At 36.1% G+C, this 13,015-nt stretch overlaps 2 protein-coding genes across 2 annotated transcripts in view; both read right to left on the reverse strand.

The window, feature by feature from the left end:
- The window catches only part of LOC121739282 (eukaryotic translation initiation factor 3 subunit A), a 56,092-nt gene extending 45,109 nt beyond the window's left edge, over positions 1 to 10,983 (reverse strand). The window contains exons 1-4 of the mRNA XM_042131649.1: positions 10,824 to 10,983; positions 9,702 to 9,901; positions 6,615 to 6,719; positions 4,389 to 4,559 (exon numbers count right to left, since the gene is read on the reverse strand). Of these exons, the coding sequence (XP_041987583.1) occupies positions 4,389 to 4,559; positions 6,615 to 6,719; positions 9,702 to 9,901; positions 10,824 to 10,923 (576 nt within the window). The 5' untranslated portion in view covers positions 10,924 to 10,983. The remainder of the gene's footprint in view (positions 1 to 4,388; positions 4,560 to 6,614; positions 6,720 to 9,701; positions 9,902 to 10,823) is intronic.
- A 515-nt stretch (positions 10,984 to 11,498) lies between these two features.
- LOC121738755 (venom allergen 3 homolog) lies at positions 11,499 to 12,503 on the reverse strand. The gene has a single exon (XM_042130990.1). The coding sequence runs from the start codon at positions 12,501 to 12,503 to the stop codon at positions 11,499 to 11,501; it is 1,005 nt and encodes a 334-aa protein (XP_041986924.1).
- Between the last annotated feature and the right edge of the window lie 512 nt (positions 12,504 to 13,015).

Below are 13,015 nucleotides of genomic sequence, written 5' to 3' on the forward strand. Positions count from 1 at the left end.
AATCGCGTAAAACATGAGTATTTTAGGAACATTATGTTTTTGCAAAGCCAAAAGTAGCCTTTGTTACTCTTCATTCTTTCGACTTAGTATGTACTAAAAATCATGTCGATTAGTTGCTTCGCTAGGGCGTGAAGGAAGGACAAACAAACATACTTTCCCATTTATACTTTAAGTTTAAATGGGAAAGTACGAGTATAGCATAATTATTAGAGGTAAGAGAAAACTCTGGCTGTTTCTGGCTCTTGGTTTAGCTTATGAGTAGTTGCAATATGACGGAGCGGTGCCTATTCTACTTCAACATCAGCAGAGTAGACAGAATTATAGAGTATGCCGACTTAGAACTGATGTTGAAATTTTTAAATTTGACGTATTATGACGAAAATCGTCGCTAGGGTTGTTAACTTGTTACCTACGAATTCAAAACTACGACATATTCGATGGACGTGTTCCTCTTTGGTCGTATTGTTGTTTGTGTTTTGGCACATGCGATTAAAATTGTCAGAATCCAATTTTGAAATCATTATTTTAAATATTTAAAAATAAATTATATCAGCCAGCGCGAGGCACATTCCGTTCATAATCCTAGTGAAACCCGACGAATTTGACAGATATTGAAACCTGTCCGTTTCTTTGCAGTCGAACTACTGGTGGTTATGTCTATTGTGACATCAGCTTAGCATGATAACGCTAATATTGTGTATTCTAAATCAAATTCTTTTATGAGACGATATACGACATCCCTCGTGTTCTTTTGCAAGAGTGTGATGACCGATGATACATCATCAGCACAGCTAAAGAGATGTACTCAAAATTTTGGGTACGTTCAGTTACTCACAGTTCATCCAATAAACCAAAAAAAATCAATAGTAACAAAAAAAAGTTTCGTTACACTCACTCTCGATACACCAAAAGCTCTTTTCTTAAATTTTTAATAAAAAAGAACTTTTTTTTTCAATTCTTTCAGGCACAGGGGACTGTTTTCGTTTTCTAGAACCTAAAAATATTAAAAAAAAAAACTCAAATTGTATTGTGGAATATTATTTTATATTTAAATATTCTTGTAGCACACTACCTTTAACTATTTTTCTATACGGCGGAAAAAGCCACAAAGTTCACTGCGGCTTTTTAACAAAATTAAAACAAAACATTATAAGCTTTCAATTATATACTTTTCGAAATGGTTAGTATATAAAAGGCAAATTCATGTAATAATTTTTCCAATATTAACTGTTCAACTAAAGAAAAATTAAAGAAATAAATTTCGTACATAGAAAAAGGCAACAAAAGCCATTAGGGCAAACGATTTACTAATACTAATGCTAAGAGACGATTCCGTGGAAAAAGGCCACAGACGCAATAGTGTCTTTTTTCTAGGTTTTTTTTTTTTTTACGGTTAACACAAAGTAATTTAAACAAAAAAAAGTGCAATGGCGCATACGTGAGTTCGCGAAGTAAGGGCGTGGTGGCGCGAGCGCCTCGTCCCCGCCCCGCGCGTCCTTTCACGCGCTCCAAGAAAACGGTCACTGAAGCCTTTGTTGCTTTTTTTGCCGGGGAATTTAAGAGCTAGCAAATGTGGCATTTTGTAAAATTTAATTTACTGGTTATTAAAATTAACTTTTTACTATTTTTTACACTGAAGGTTATAGATAATGAGCTGCTGATTTCGATTTTGCAATAAAAATAAAAAGCCATAGTGACCAGGGCGCCCTTATTCGTAGGATACGACGATATGGTAGCGGCGGCCCTGAGAGACTAATTCAAGCATTACCTTTAACAGTTGTTGGTGAAATTTGGCCTAAATCCTGGAGAGTTCATCACTAATTCGAGACCGAAATTTATTTTTCACCTTAGTTTATTTTCGGAAATGCTTGGTCCGCACATAATGGGCGGTCCGGATGCGTCCGCCATTTAGAACCCTGTCTTAGGCAGTTGCCAGTTGATAGACCAACGTCAATTGGTCGGTCATGTCAATTCAATGTGACTATTCACTATTGTCTATTATGAATTGCGATCTGTCGGCTGGGTTTGACTTAACGCGACCAAACTACGTAGGTCCCTCTCTGCCTAGGAATCAATTCCCTGATAATACCTACGAGTACTTAATAGATTATAGTGATTATACTATGGAAGAGTAGGTACCTAACTAAATTAAGAATTTTTCTGTATATATATATAAATAACTGGGAGCCATATTTTATTATTCGAACGGTCAAATGTAAAATAATAATAAATATTAATGAAAATGTTTATTGAGATACCAAATTAATAATTATTTTCCTTAATAATTCTAATAGGCCTCCAAACTAACTGAACGCTCAGCAAACGCAAGGAAGCCGATACTTTATAAGCTTTATATCTACCAAAACGCAATGAAAACGCGCATCAGAAACGCGCGTCAACAGTGCGCAAAAAGTACGTCGTGTGGAAAGGCCCTTATATGTCGCAAACATCTGATTTAGGCTGCCTTTCCACCAGAGCTGAGCGGAGCTGTGAACTTTGGAGGAATGTGTTTTTGAAAACCAATAGAATCGCTTCATTGACATGACTTTGCCATGGCCCATGACATCGCTCAGCGCGGTGATGCTATTGGTTCTCAAAAACACATTTATCGCAGCACAGCTCCGCTCAGCTCTGGCCTCTGGTGGAAACGCAGCCTTAATCTGCAATTCGATTGAATGACTAGCGCATTCATTGAATGACACCATTTAATTGAATGACTACTTAAGAGGGCGACAAGCCCCAAAAATCAAACATCGTCCTTCTCTCTTCACACTCACGCCCGTCTTTCATATACCAGGTGAAAAAGAACGACGCGGATTCATCGCCAAATTAGTTTTTTCTCAATAACTCGATAAATATACAACATTTTAAAAATCCGCTAGGTCGATCTCTCAATTGAATTGTGTTAAAACTTAAAATATTAACTTAGTTCAATGCACGATTATGGCAATAAATGAAAAATTCGTGAAAATTAGATGCATCTTTATGATTTTTTCTATCGAGAAAATTTTAAGATATCGTGTTTTTGCTCAAATCGAATGCTCGGAAATATAATGTAGTATCTATTTTTAGAAAATGAAACAATCCGGGGCTTATTTTCAAGTATAAAAATGAATTATAAAATCGACACTTTAGGGTTAGTCGCCCCCTTAAGAACTACTCATCAAGACTCAAGATGATGATGTTTAACGACTTGACTTAAGGCTGGCCGCATACACACGTTTTTCGTAGTCAGACATCCGAATAAATTGAATCAGTAAAAAATAGTAACTGACGCACACGTTTACTTGTTTCCAAACGGAACAAATTTCGCTCGTACGTTTCGAGTGGATGCCAGTGCGTTCGCTATGAAGAATAATCGGCCAAGTGCAAACTGGACTCGCGCAAGAAGGGTTCCGTACCGATATAGAGCGAAAGTTGGAAAAAAGTGTTTTTTATATGAGAGAATTAAAAAAATATATATTATCATATTATATGTATTATATTAATACGCGAGCGAAAACCGTAAACGTAAGTAAATGAAATAATACAACAAACGTGATTTTTTTGGCTTTTTATAGGCTTGTCATTCAAAATGTTTTATTTGTTAAAAAAATGTAAGTATGATAAATGCATGATTTCAGAATAATATTAGCTCGATGCACTCCTTCACCATATAAACTAAAACTGTGCCAAAATTTATTTTGTTTTCAGTATTTCTTATTAAAGCGGCAACAGTACACAATCTGTGAAAATTTCAAAATTTATTTCAAATCTAGCTATAGCAGTTCTTGAGATACAGCCAGACTGACAGACGGACAGACAGACGAACAGCCAACGAAGTCTTAGTAATAGGGTCCCGTTTTTACCCTTTGGGTACGGAACCCTAAAAAAGTATGTAGTCCTTTAGGTAATAATTTTATAATATATATATATATATATATATATATAAATGGTATGTTATAATTTTATAGGTAGCCGTTGGCCGTCTACTAAAAGGTATATCCACACTGTCATATTATTTTATTAAAAATAACGTACTTAACATTAAATTAAAAGTGCCATCACCTCATCACCTATGGGCTATGCGAACTGTTTGACGCCATATTTGTTTTGGTGACTACAGCTAGCGCCGCAGTGGAAAAAAAATTAAATACTTACATTAAATTACCTGACTAATTTCATGTCCGCTCTCTTCAAAGGGCTATGTTACAAATCGCTATCTAGTTGGACGTTGAGTGACGACTGACGATTGTTCAAAACGTTTGACAGAGTCACTCAATTGAATGATGTCATTCAATGAATGCGCTTTATAGACTATAGTCATTCAATCGAAACGCAGATAAAACTAGATGACTGCGACAAAATATATACTGTATTATATTGCAATGGCTCCCACCATATTTTACCTTTTTCAGTATGTCCAGTATCTTCTTGTACATGACTTTAATGGCTAGAGCTGCATTCTTTTTGATGTTTGCTCGTTGCACGTAATTGGCGACGGCCTGTTCTTTCTTCTCTGCGGGTAGTTTTCCGCCCACCTCGAACAAAAGCCGGTCGCGCAACTCATCTGACTCCAACTACAACATCAAAAAGGAAGATACATTGTACTATCAGAGAAGTTGATACCTAGGCAGATGGGGGACCTAAGTATTTTGGTCGCGTTACGTCAAACTAGGGAATGCAATCCCGCTAGATAATTTCAATCCCGGTATTTGCGGGACTGAACCATATCCCGATCCCGATTTGCGGGACCCCGCAGAGTAGACTTAAACTTTCAAAATAAATGGTTATAATGACTTTAGTTGATAGACCCCGTTTTATTCTTAGAATTCAAATGAAACTAACTTTTTTGGGCACTTTTTTTACAAGGGTTTTTAAATACTTCAGACTTCAGATGTAAACAAAAAACAAATCATTTTTTGGAAATGGCCACGTAATAATAATAATAGTTAAAATAAACTAAAAACCATGCCTATTTCTTTTCATCTTTTATTAAAAATTTTTTTCGAAATATAGAGAAAATTGTACTAAAAGATTCCATTACATACATACAGCCCAAGCTTATAAAAGTTATATGTATTAATTTTGTCGCCTCCCAAACGGCTCCTGATATAATATTCGACACAAAGTAGGCAGCCAGCAGCTGAAAAAGTTCGCTCAGCTTCCAAGCTGGTTGGTACAATTATTATCATTTAAAATGAAATGTAGGTGAATTGACTGTAAATTGTTTAGTGGGCTGCCTGTAGCCAGTTCTCGCATCCCCTCGCGCAGTGTTACACGTATGAATCACGCTTCTTATAATCCCGCCAGTCCCGCGGGATCCCGCAAAATTTTTGAACGGGATTAGTCCCGCAAAATACATGCGGGATCCCGGTATTTCGGGATCCCGGTATCCCGGTATTGCATTCCCTACGTCAAACCCATCTGACCGATCACAGCCATAAAGTTAATATACCTAGCAGAATAGAGAAACAAAGGCCTGAGTAAGAGAGATGTCACTATCAGTAACAATGCGTGGTAAAAAGAGACGTGTAATACATGACAGCAGCACTCTTTTTTTGACGTCCTATCGGCACGTGCCGCACGTTGACAATTTAATCTCATAGAATTCATGTTCAATCAGGCTTGTGTAAGTGTATACGTATACATATTTTTCACACATAATATATGAAAACCAATTTCGGTTTCGTTCGACAGCTCGTGATTGTTGCTCTATTCCGCTAGGTATATTAACTTTATGATCACAGCTAACATTGAATTGTCATAAGCCACATGACATAGGTCCGTCAACTGCTTATGAGAATCAATTTCCCCGATGGTACAATGAAATGTACAATTTAGTGTTTAGTGTTTAGTGTTAGCTTTAGTTTATATGTTATGTACGTTAGTCTATAAGGTATAATATAATATAATATAATATAATATGGGCCAAGATGCCTGATTTAAATAAATAAATAAATAAAAATGAGACTAATATAAAGATAGATCTTCTGATTTTATTTAAAAAATGTACAGACGAACGGCACTTGTCGATGGCTGCCGTCGAAAAGTGCCGTTGATCAGTGCCGTTCGTTTGTACACTATTACAGAATACAGACCATTAAATAAACTATCATTCTTCTAGATTTGCTATCTTCAAAAATTCCTGACAGATTTTTAGATAAAGTAAACAATATGGCCCTAGACGATGTTGATGTTTGTATATTTTTATTAATTTAGAATTTCCTAGAGCATTCACAAACTTGCTATTGCAGATGTGAATTTAAATACCTACTTCGGCTAAAACTAGCTCTAGGTTTCAACGAAAACTCGCTAGATATAATTCCTCTCGAGGGGTGTTAAAGCGTTTTAAAGTAGGAGATTTAAAACCTTTAGAAGAATATTTCAAAACTAATTTTGTAGGACAAATACACGGTACATTTGGAATAAAATTAATCTTAACATACTTAGTATTATTGCTTATTTAGAGAAGCCGGTTAAGATTAATAACTTGTTAGAGATATTACAATAATAATAACATGTTTTGTGTCCTTCTAATTTATTTTCTCCTTTTGAAAGATTAATATTTCATATATAGTGATTATTATTGAACTGAAAGTAAATCAATAATAATAAAATTTTTCATTACATACCTGACTCAGTCTAAACTTTTCCATTTTTTTCTTTTTCAAATATCGAATTCTGTCCAATTGCTTTCGTTTATTGAAGTTTTCTTGATGAATGCTCTCTAACACTTTCTGAAACATTTTCACAAACAGAAAATTATTTAAAAGCGAAGACCCTTTCTTTGTTACTGCAACGTCAGCAGACCTTGTAAGGTTAAATAAAGGAAGGTTATAAAATACCTCTCGTCTTTCGAAGAAATTTTTCAAATGCATTCATTTCATTAAGTAGCTGTACATTACCCTCCGTAGGATGTGATAAAAGTCTTGTAAAAACGAGAGCTTAAAAGTATTTAATTACTTAATTCCATAACATGCTCTGTGCGAGTAATTTTTAGTAGGAAATCCATTATAGGTACATAAAAAGCAAAACTAAATATAATAAGGGAATTAAACGCTATAAGATCGTAAAAATAAACGAAAAGAGATATCGCATTGTTTGATGAAACCTTTGTAAATGGATAACATTTCTATCATTAGTTTAAAGGCTCGCGGAAATTGTTATATTCAGAGCATTAAGAGACAACAAATTATAAAATACGTGGCGTACTAGTGATCGTTATAAAGGATAGATCATGTTAGTTCCAAAAATATTTTTATGGATGTACCTGAGAAAAAATTAAATCCTATTTTTATAATAATATGCCTAAAATAACTTTAAAATATAAGCTAATCGAATAACGCTGGTCGAAGTTTAACAACCTACGAGGCTACACAGGAACATGAAAGTTGAAACAGTTTTGGTAAGTACTAATTAGTCCAAAACCCTCGTATTTTAGTATCACCGAAATAGAAACCTTTGGGAGCTTACTCTCGTAGTAATAAGGATTAAATTTGCCATTCCACGTACATCGGACACCGGTGCATTTAAACCTAACGTACCCTTTGTAAGCGACGAAGGGGATTTTACCGGAGTTGGTCCGCATAGCAAAAAGAATTAAAAATATATTGGTGATATTACTAGTCTTTGCTACATGAAAAATATTTTTTTTTTATGAAATAAGGGGGCAAACGTGCAAACGGGTCATCTGTTGGAAAGCAACTACCATCGCCCATGGACACTCGCAGCATCAGAAGAGCTGCAGGTGCGTTGCCGGCCTTTTAAGAGGGAATAGGATAGTAGGGGAGGGTAGGGATGGGAAGGGTAGGTAAGGAAGGGAATAGAGTAGGGGAATGGCTCTCCGGTAAACTCACTCACTCGGCGAAACACAGCGCAAGCGCTGTTTCACACCGGTTTTCTGTGAGAAGGTGGTATTTCTCCGGTCGAGCTGGCCCATTCGTGTCGAAGCATGGCTCTCCCACGTATATTATTTAACATTATCATGACAAAATCTTTATTTAATTAAAGTTTAATTATCATTAAATGTTTACCTATATAAAATCTGACGTTAGAGTATTATTAGTTTTAAATTTAAAACTGGTATCTATAGTAAAAGTTTAAACCAAACTAATCGATTACCTACTAAGCGGATAGATAGATTGGGCCGAAATTGGTGTTGTCGAGTTTAATTTTACATCAGGTAGATGCAACATGCAAGTTATTACGAACTCTGTGGCTCAGTGGTAGCTCAAGCCGGGGGTCGTGGGCTCGAATGGCCGACGCGACGGAACCAAAAAAAGTTTTGAATATTCCTGGCATCCTGGGTCATGGATGTGTATAATAATATTATATACTTAATAATAATCTTAAATATATAATACTTATGTGTAGTATAATACATAGTACCTGGATGACCGAGCTTTGCTCGGTATAACAAACACTCATTGCTTCGTGTTACTTAACAACGCCATCTGCTGGAATAGCTTTAGCTGTTGTTGTGTCGTTAAAGCCATTAGTTGCTCACAAAATAGTATTATTATTCGCCAATAGAAGTCAGGAAGAGTCATATTTTTCAGTTTATCGATTATCGATAAAACACGAATAAAAAGACATTTTCTAAAAATGATTCCTAGCTAGATCGATTTATCGCCCCCGAAACCCCCTATATAAGTACTAAATTTCATGAAAATCGTTGGAGCCGATTCCGACATTCCAATATCAAATAGTCAAAGAACGACGTGATAAATTGATAATATTATTAATATTATCCTATCGAAATATTAAATGACTAAATGTGAATTATGAAGTTTCAGCAAAATCCGTTCATTGTTTAGGCGCGAAGACGCGCGCAGAGTGACACGTTACTTTTGCATTTATAACACGTGATAATGAATAAAATAAGTAATAATATAATATGAATAATAATATATTATAATATATTATCTTATATCTTTAATCTTTAAAATAATATAAATCGATATTGTACGATGTACGATGTACATCGCACATTCCTAGGTCAGCATCATAATTATTAGTTTACCAATTTAGTAAATATTTCCATATATATCTATATATATCGGCTCCAACGATTTTCATGAAATCCGGGAATTGACAGTATGTTTAAAATTTTGAAATAATTATTAAATTTTATAGATTTATTGATAAAAACTCTAAAACAATACAAATAACGAAAAAATAATTATTTATTTATTTTATTTTGCATTGAAAAAAATTGGATTTTTTAACTGCAAGTCACGTGATTGGAAACACTAATCTGAAGCAGTGACGTCATCGTTCAGTGTCAAACAAAATTGACAGTTGTTAGGTTAAACACTTTAACTCACTTTTGCTCTGTCTACGCTTGTTTTGTTTCATGAACGATGACGTCACACATCACGTGACCATAATGCCGCGTTTTTGTGACATTTTGAATACTTACAGTATTTAAAATAATTTTTTACTCATTATAGGACATAATAATTAATAAAATATTAATTTACAGGTATTATTGTAAACAACTGAAGCGCTTAAAACTATTTTTAAAAAGTTGACAACTCCCGGATTTAGTATATAGGGGGTTTCGAGGGCGATAAATCGATCTAGCTAGGAATCATTTTAAGAAAACGTCATTTAATTCGTGTTTTATCGAATACCGAGCAAAGCTCGGTCAAATATCTAGTTCTTATAATATATTACGGCATCATGGATGAACGTATGAAAAAATCAATAAGCCTTACATCGGCCTGACTATTCATGTATGTGAGTTGCAGTCTCCTGTGCTCCTGGAAGGCGTTTCTCAGGAACTGTTTGTCTCCATATACGGCCACGGCGAGTTCACCACGCTTGTCTGTGATGTCCTTTCGCAGCTGACGAATGTCCCGAAAGTATCGCTTCTTCTGTCTCACCAAATCGCCTTCGTGGATTTTTCTATCTCTTTCTAGAGGTAAATGTGAAAGCATAAAGTTAATATACCTAACGGAATATAGGTAAGTATATAGGTTCCGTTAGGTATATTAACTTTATGTGTGAAAGTAAAGTCAGAAGAACTAATTTTTCAACATAAGATATAATGCTGCGACATGTCAAGTTTATCTACTCTACCAATAGAAGTGAATTTGATTGAGTTTTTTGTTCGAATAAGACTCCGAAGCTACTTGACTGATGTTAATAAAAGGTACAAATACTTAGAATACAGTAGAATATACTTTATTGTGCACATAGTTACAATAACAACACACACACAACAGAGACACATATAATGACGAGTACACAAAGGCGGTCTTGTTATTAAATAGCAATTTTTTCCAGACAACCTTTGGAAGTAAGGAAACAAAATAGTTGCTAGAGAAAGAGCGTTGTGCTTAAAGTATTTAAATAACATCTACATTGTTAGTACTAGACTACAAGGAAGAAAATAGGCTACTATAATAACTCCGGTCATGGGCGTACCGAGGTGTGGGTGTGGCAGGAGGGGGCAAGTGACCCCCCTGGATCATGTTGAAGTCCCTACTAAGTATATCATCTAGTACTTTTATCTATAAAAATTAAGAAAACGAATTTTTGGCATTTATTTGCAATACAATATTTTTACAACTAAAATTATTAATTTTTTAATCTTTATAAACACCTAGCTTATTAAAAATCTGATTCCCCCCCCCCCCCCTGGCCTAGAACCTGGGTAATTTGCCTCCCCGGGTACGCCCATGACTCCGGTGGAATTTCCTTTTGCACTTTTCATTACTTTCTCAGAACCCTCATTTATCAGTCTTGGACTCTTAGTTATCTAGAATTAACTTAAACATGGCTCTACAATCTACATAATATATTCACGGAATATATTATTATCATTCTTATCTTACCGTATAACTTGATGAGTCCCCTATATTGGTTGATTTTATCCTTAATCACCCAATTCTCATCTTGCATCCCATGGATACGCACTTTTGCAGCCGACAACATTGTGGTCCCTTATTTTCTGGATAGGATTAAAATTTGTCTAGAAAATGTGTAGAAATTACTATGAAACTAGACACATTTTGACATAATGATTTATATGACAATGTTAAAATTAATGTCTTTGGCGTCAATGCTCATTTCTATATTATCTATGGAGTTGAAAAAGTTTATACTATTAATATGATGCTATTTAGTATTTACCAAAGACCCTGTTTCTCATGTCAATGTATATTATACATGTATGTACCGATTATACCTATGCATAAAGAAAAATAAACAATATACCGGATGTGAATAGCTATAACCACAACGCCGAAATTCCTGCGCGTAAAGTTATACGCACTGGGAGGTTGACACCGGAAAGTTCTCGAGGACTCCGCGGAGGATACGCGTCTAATTTATATCTCGTTTTTAATTTGTGAGTTATTACTATGGAGTAAGAAATAAGTCATATATAATAAGTCACTGCTATTCCATTCCGCACCGGAACAAATTGAGCTTAATTATATACTAACAGGTTCGAAGTAAACACACACTAAAAACAATTATCATTTTGTGAAAATATATTTCTCAAAAATCTATACTTTGCTATCTGGATCTCCTGCAACCGTACACAATCCACGGTGCGTCTTGTCCGTACACTTTGTTCCCTGCGGGCAATTGCTACATGTGGTGCCGATTTCATAGATCGGGAACCCCTCAACGTTGCCAGCTGGCCCGTAATTACAGAATGTGTACGCCACTATCTTCGTCTCCTCAGGTTTTCTTGTCTCAGCGACGTCTATTGCACCTCTATATAAAAGAGACTTTCCGCTTCTACCCATTACAACTGCGCTAAATTCATCTAGCATAGTAGACTTTGCTGTTGTGTAGCATTTGGTTCCGCGTAGGGACTTCGACTTTTTTCTGGTGGTGTTACTCGGTGAGGACCTTCGAAGAGACTTAGGAAACCTGATACACGAATCCTCGTTCATGGTACAAAGAGACTGCGAGCAGCCGATTCGCCATGTCGATGCCCAGGTAGCCGCGGAGTACCAGTGGTTGTTGCAGCCCCGGGGCGACCCGCACTTGCTCAGCCTAAACAACCGTACATGTTCCGAGGGTAACGACCTGGAACCCGAGAACCAGGAGCCCACAGCATCAGCCAGTAGCTGAGCCTCCGTGACTCCGGACTCCACAGGCCGCACGTCCATATTCTGTAGCACGTTGAATCGAATCGTGTTCCTGCATTCGTCGTGCCGCTTCTGACACTGACTCGCCCAAGCCTCTGCCATGTCTTCGAGCTCGTGGTCCCAATACATCTTGCGCATGTTGGTCGCTTTGGGTTGTCCAGCTTCTAGGCCCATAGCTATGTTATCTCTATGTTTGTTGTGAAGCAGTAGGAGCTGATACCTCATCCAAGAGGTCAAACCTGCAGCAAAAAGTCTACTGCTCTGTCTATTCTTGGTGACACATAATGTGTGCTGATTCGGTAACGAACAGTCTGGATGTAAGCAGTAGTTGAAGACATCGGTTGTGTTATATTGAACACAATAGCAAAATCTAAAAATCAAAAGGCTCAAAATTATTTTCTTCAAAATCATTACTTCAATCTTCTGTCAAAGTTTTGTCAAAGTTGATAAAGTAGTAGAAACTCCAAAGAAACTCATAGAGAAAAATAGACATACTTCGGGTATGCTTCGGGTCATAAACCTACAATGCTAGTATATATTATAGGTCTATGCTTCGGGTTCCGCCATAGACTTAATATATAATGGTTACCCCATAAAGTTAATATACCTAGCGGAAACCCAGGTTACCCACTGACCTCCCATAAAGTTAATATACTTACGGCCGTTCCCAATATTTGATCTATCTCTGGTTTTGCCCTACTAGAGATAGGAATAGCTCACACTAGATATTAAAGACATATATTTTATGTCAATTCAATGTTAGCTGCGATCGGTTTTATGTCAAACCAGAGATAGATTGAATATTGGGAACGGCCGTTAGCGGAGGTACATATCTTTATGGGTTACCCCGGTTACCCATGGGTTCATCATGGGTTACCTACGACAGTATATAAATAAGTCTAAGGGGTTACCTATCCCGTATA

This window comes from Aricia agestis, chromosome Z (assembly GCF_905147365.1).
Source record: "Aricia agestis chromosome Z, ilAriAges1.1, whole genome shotgun sequence".
NCBI classification, from domain to species: Eukaryota; Metazoa; Arthropoda; class Insecta; order Lepidoptera; family Lycaenidae; genus Aricia; species Aricia agestis.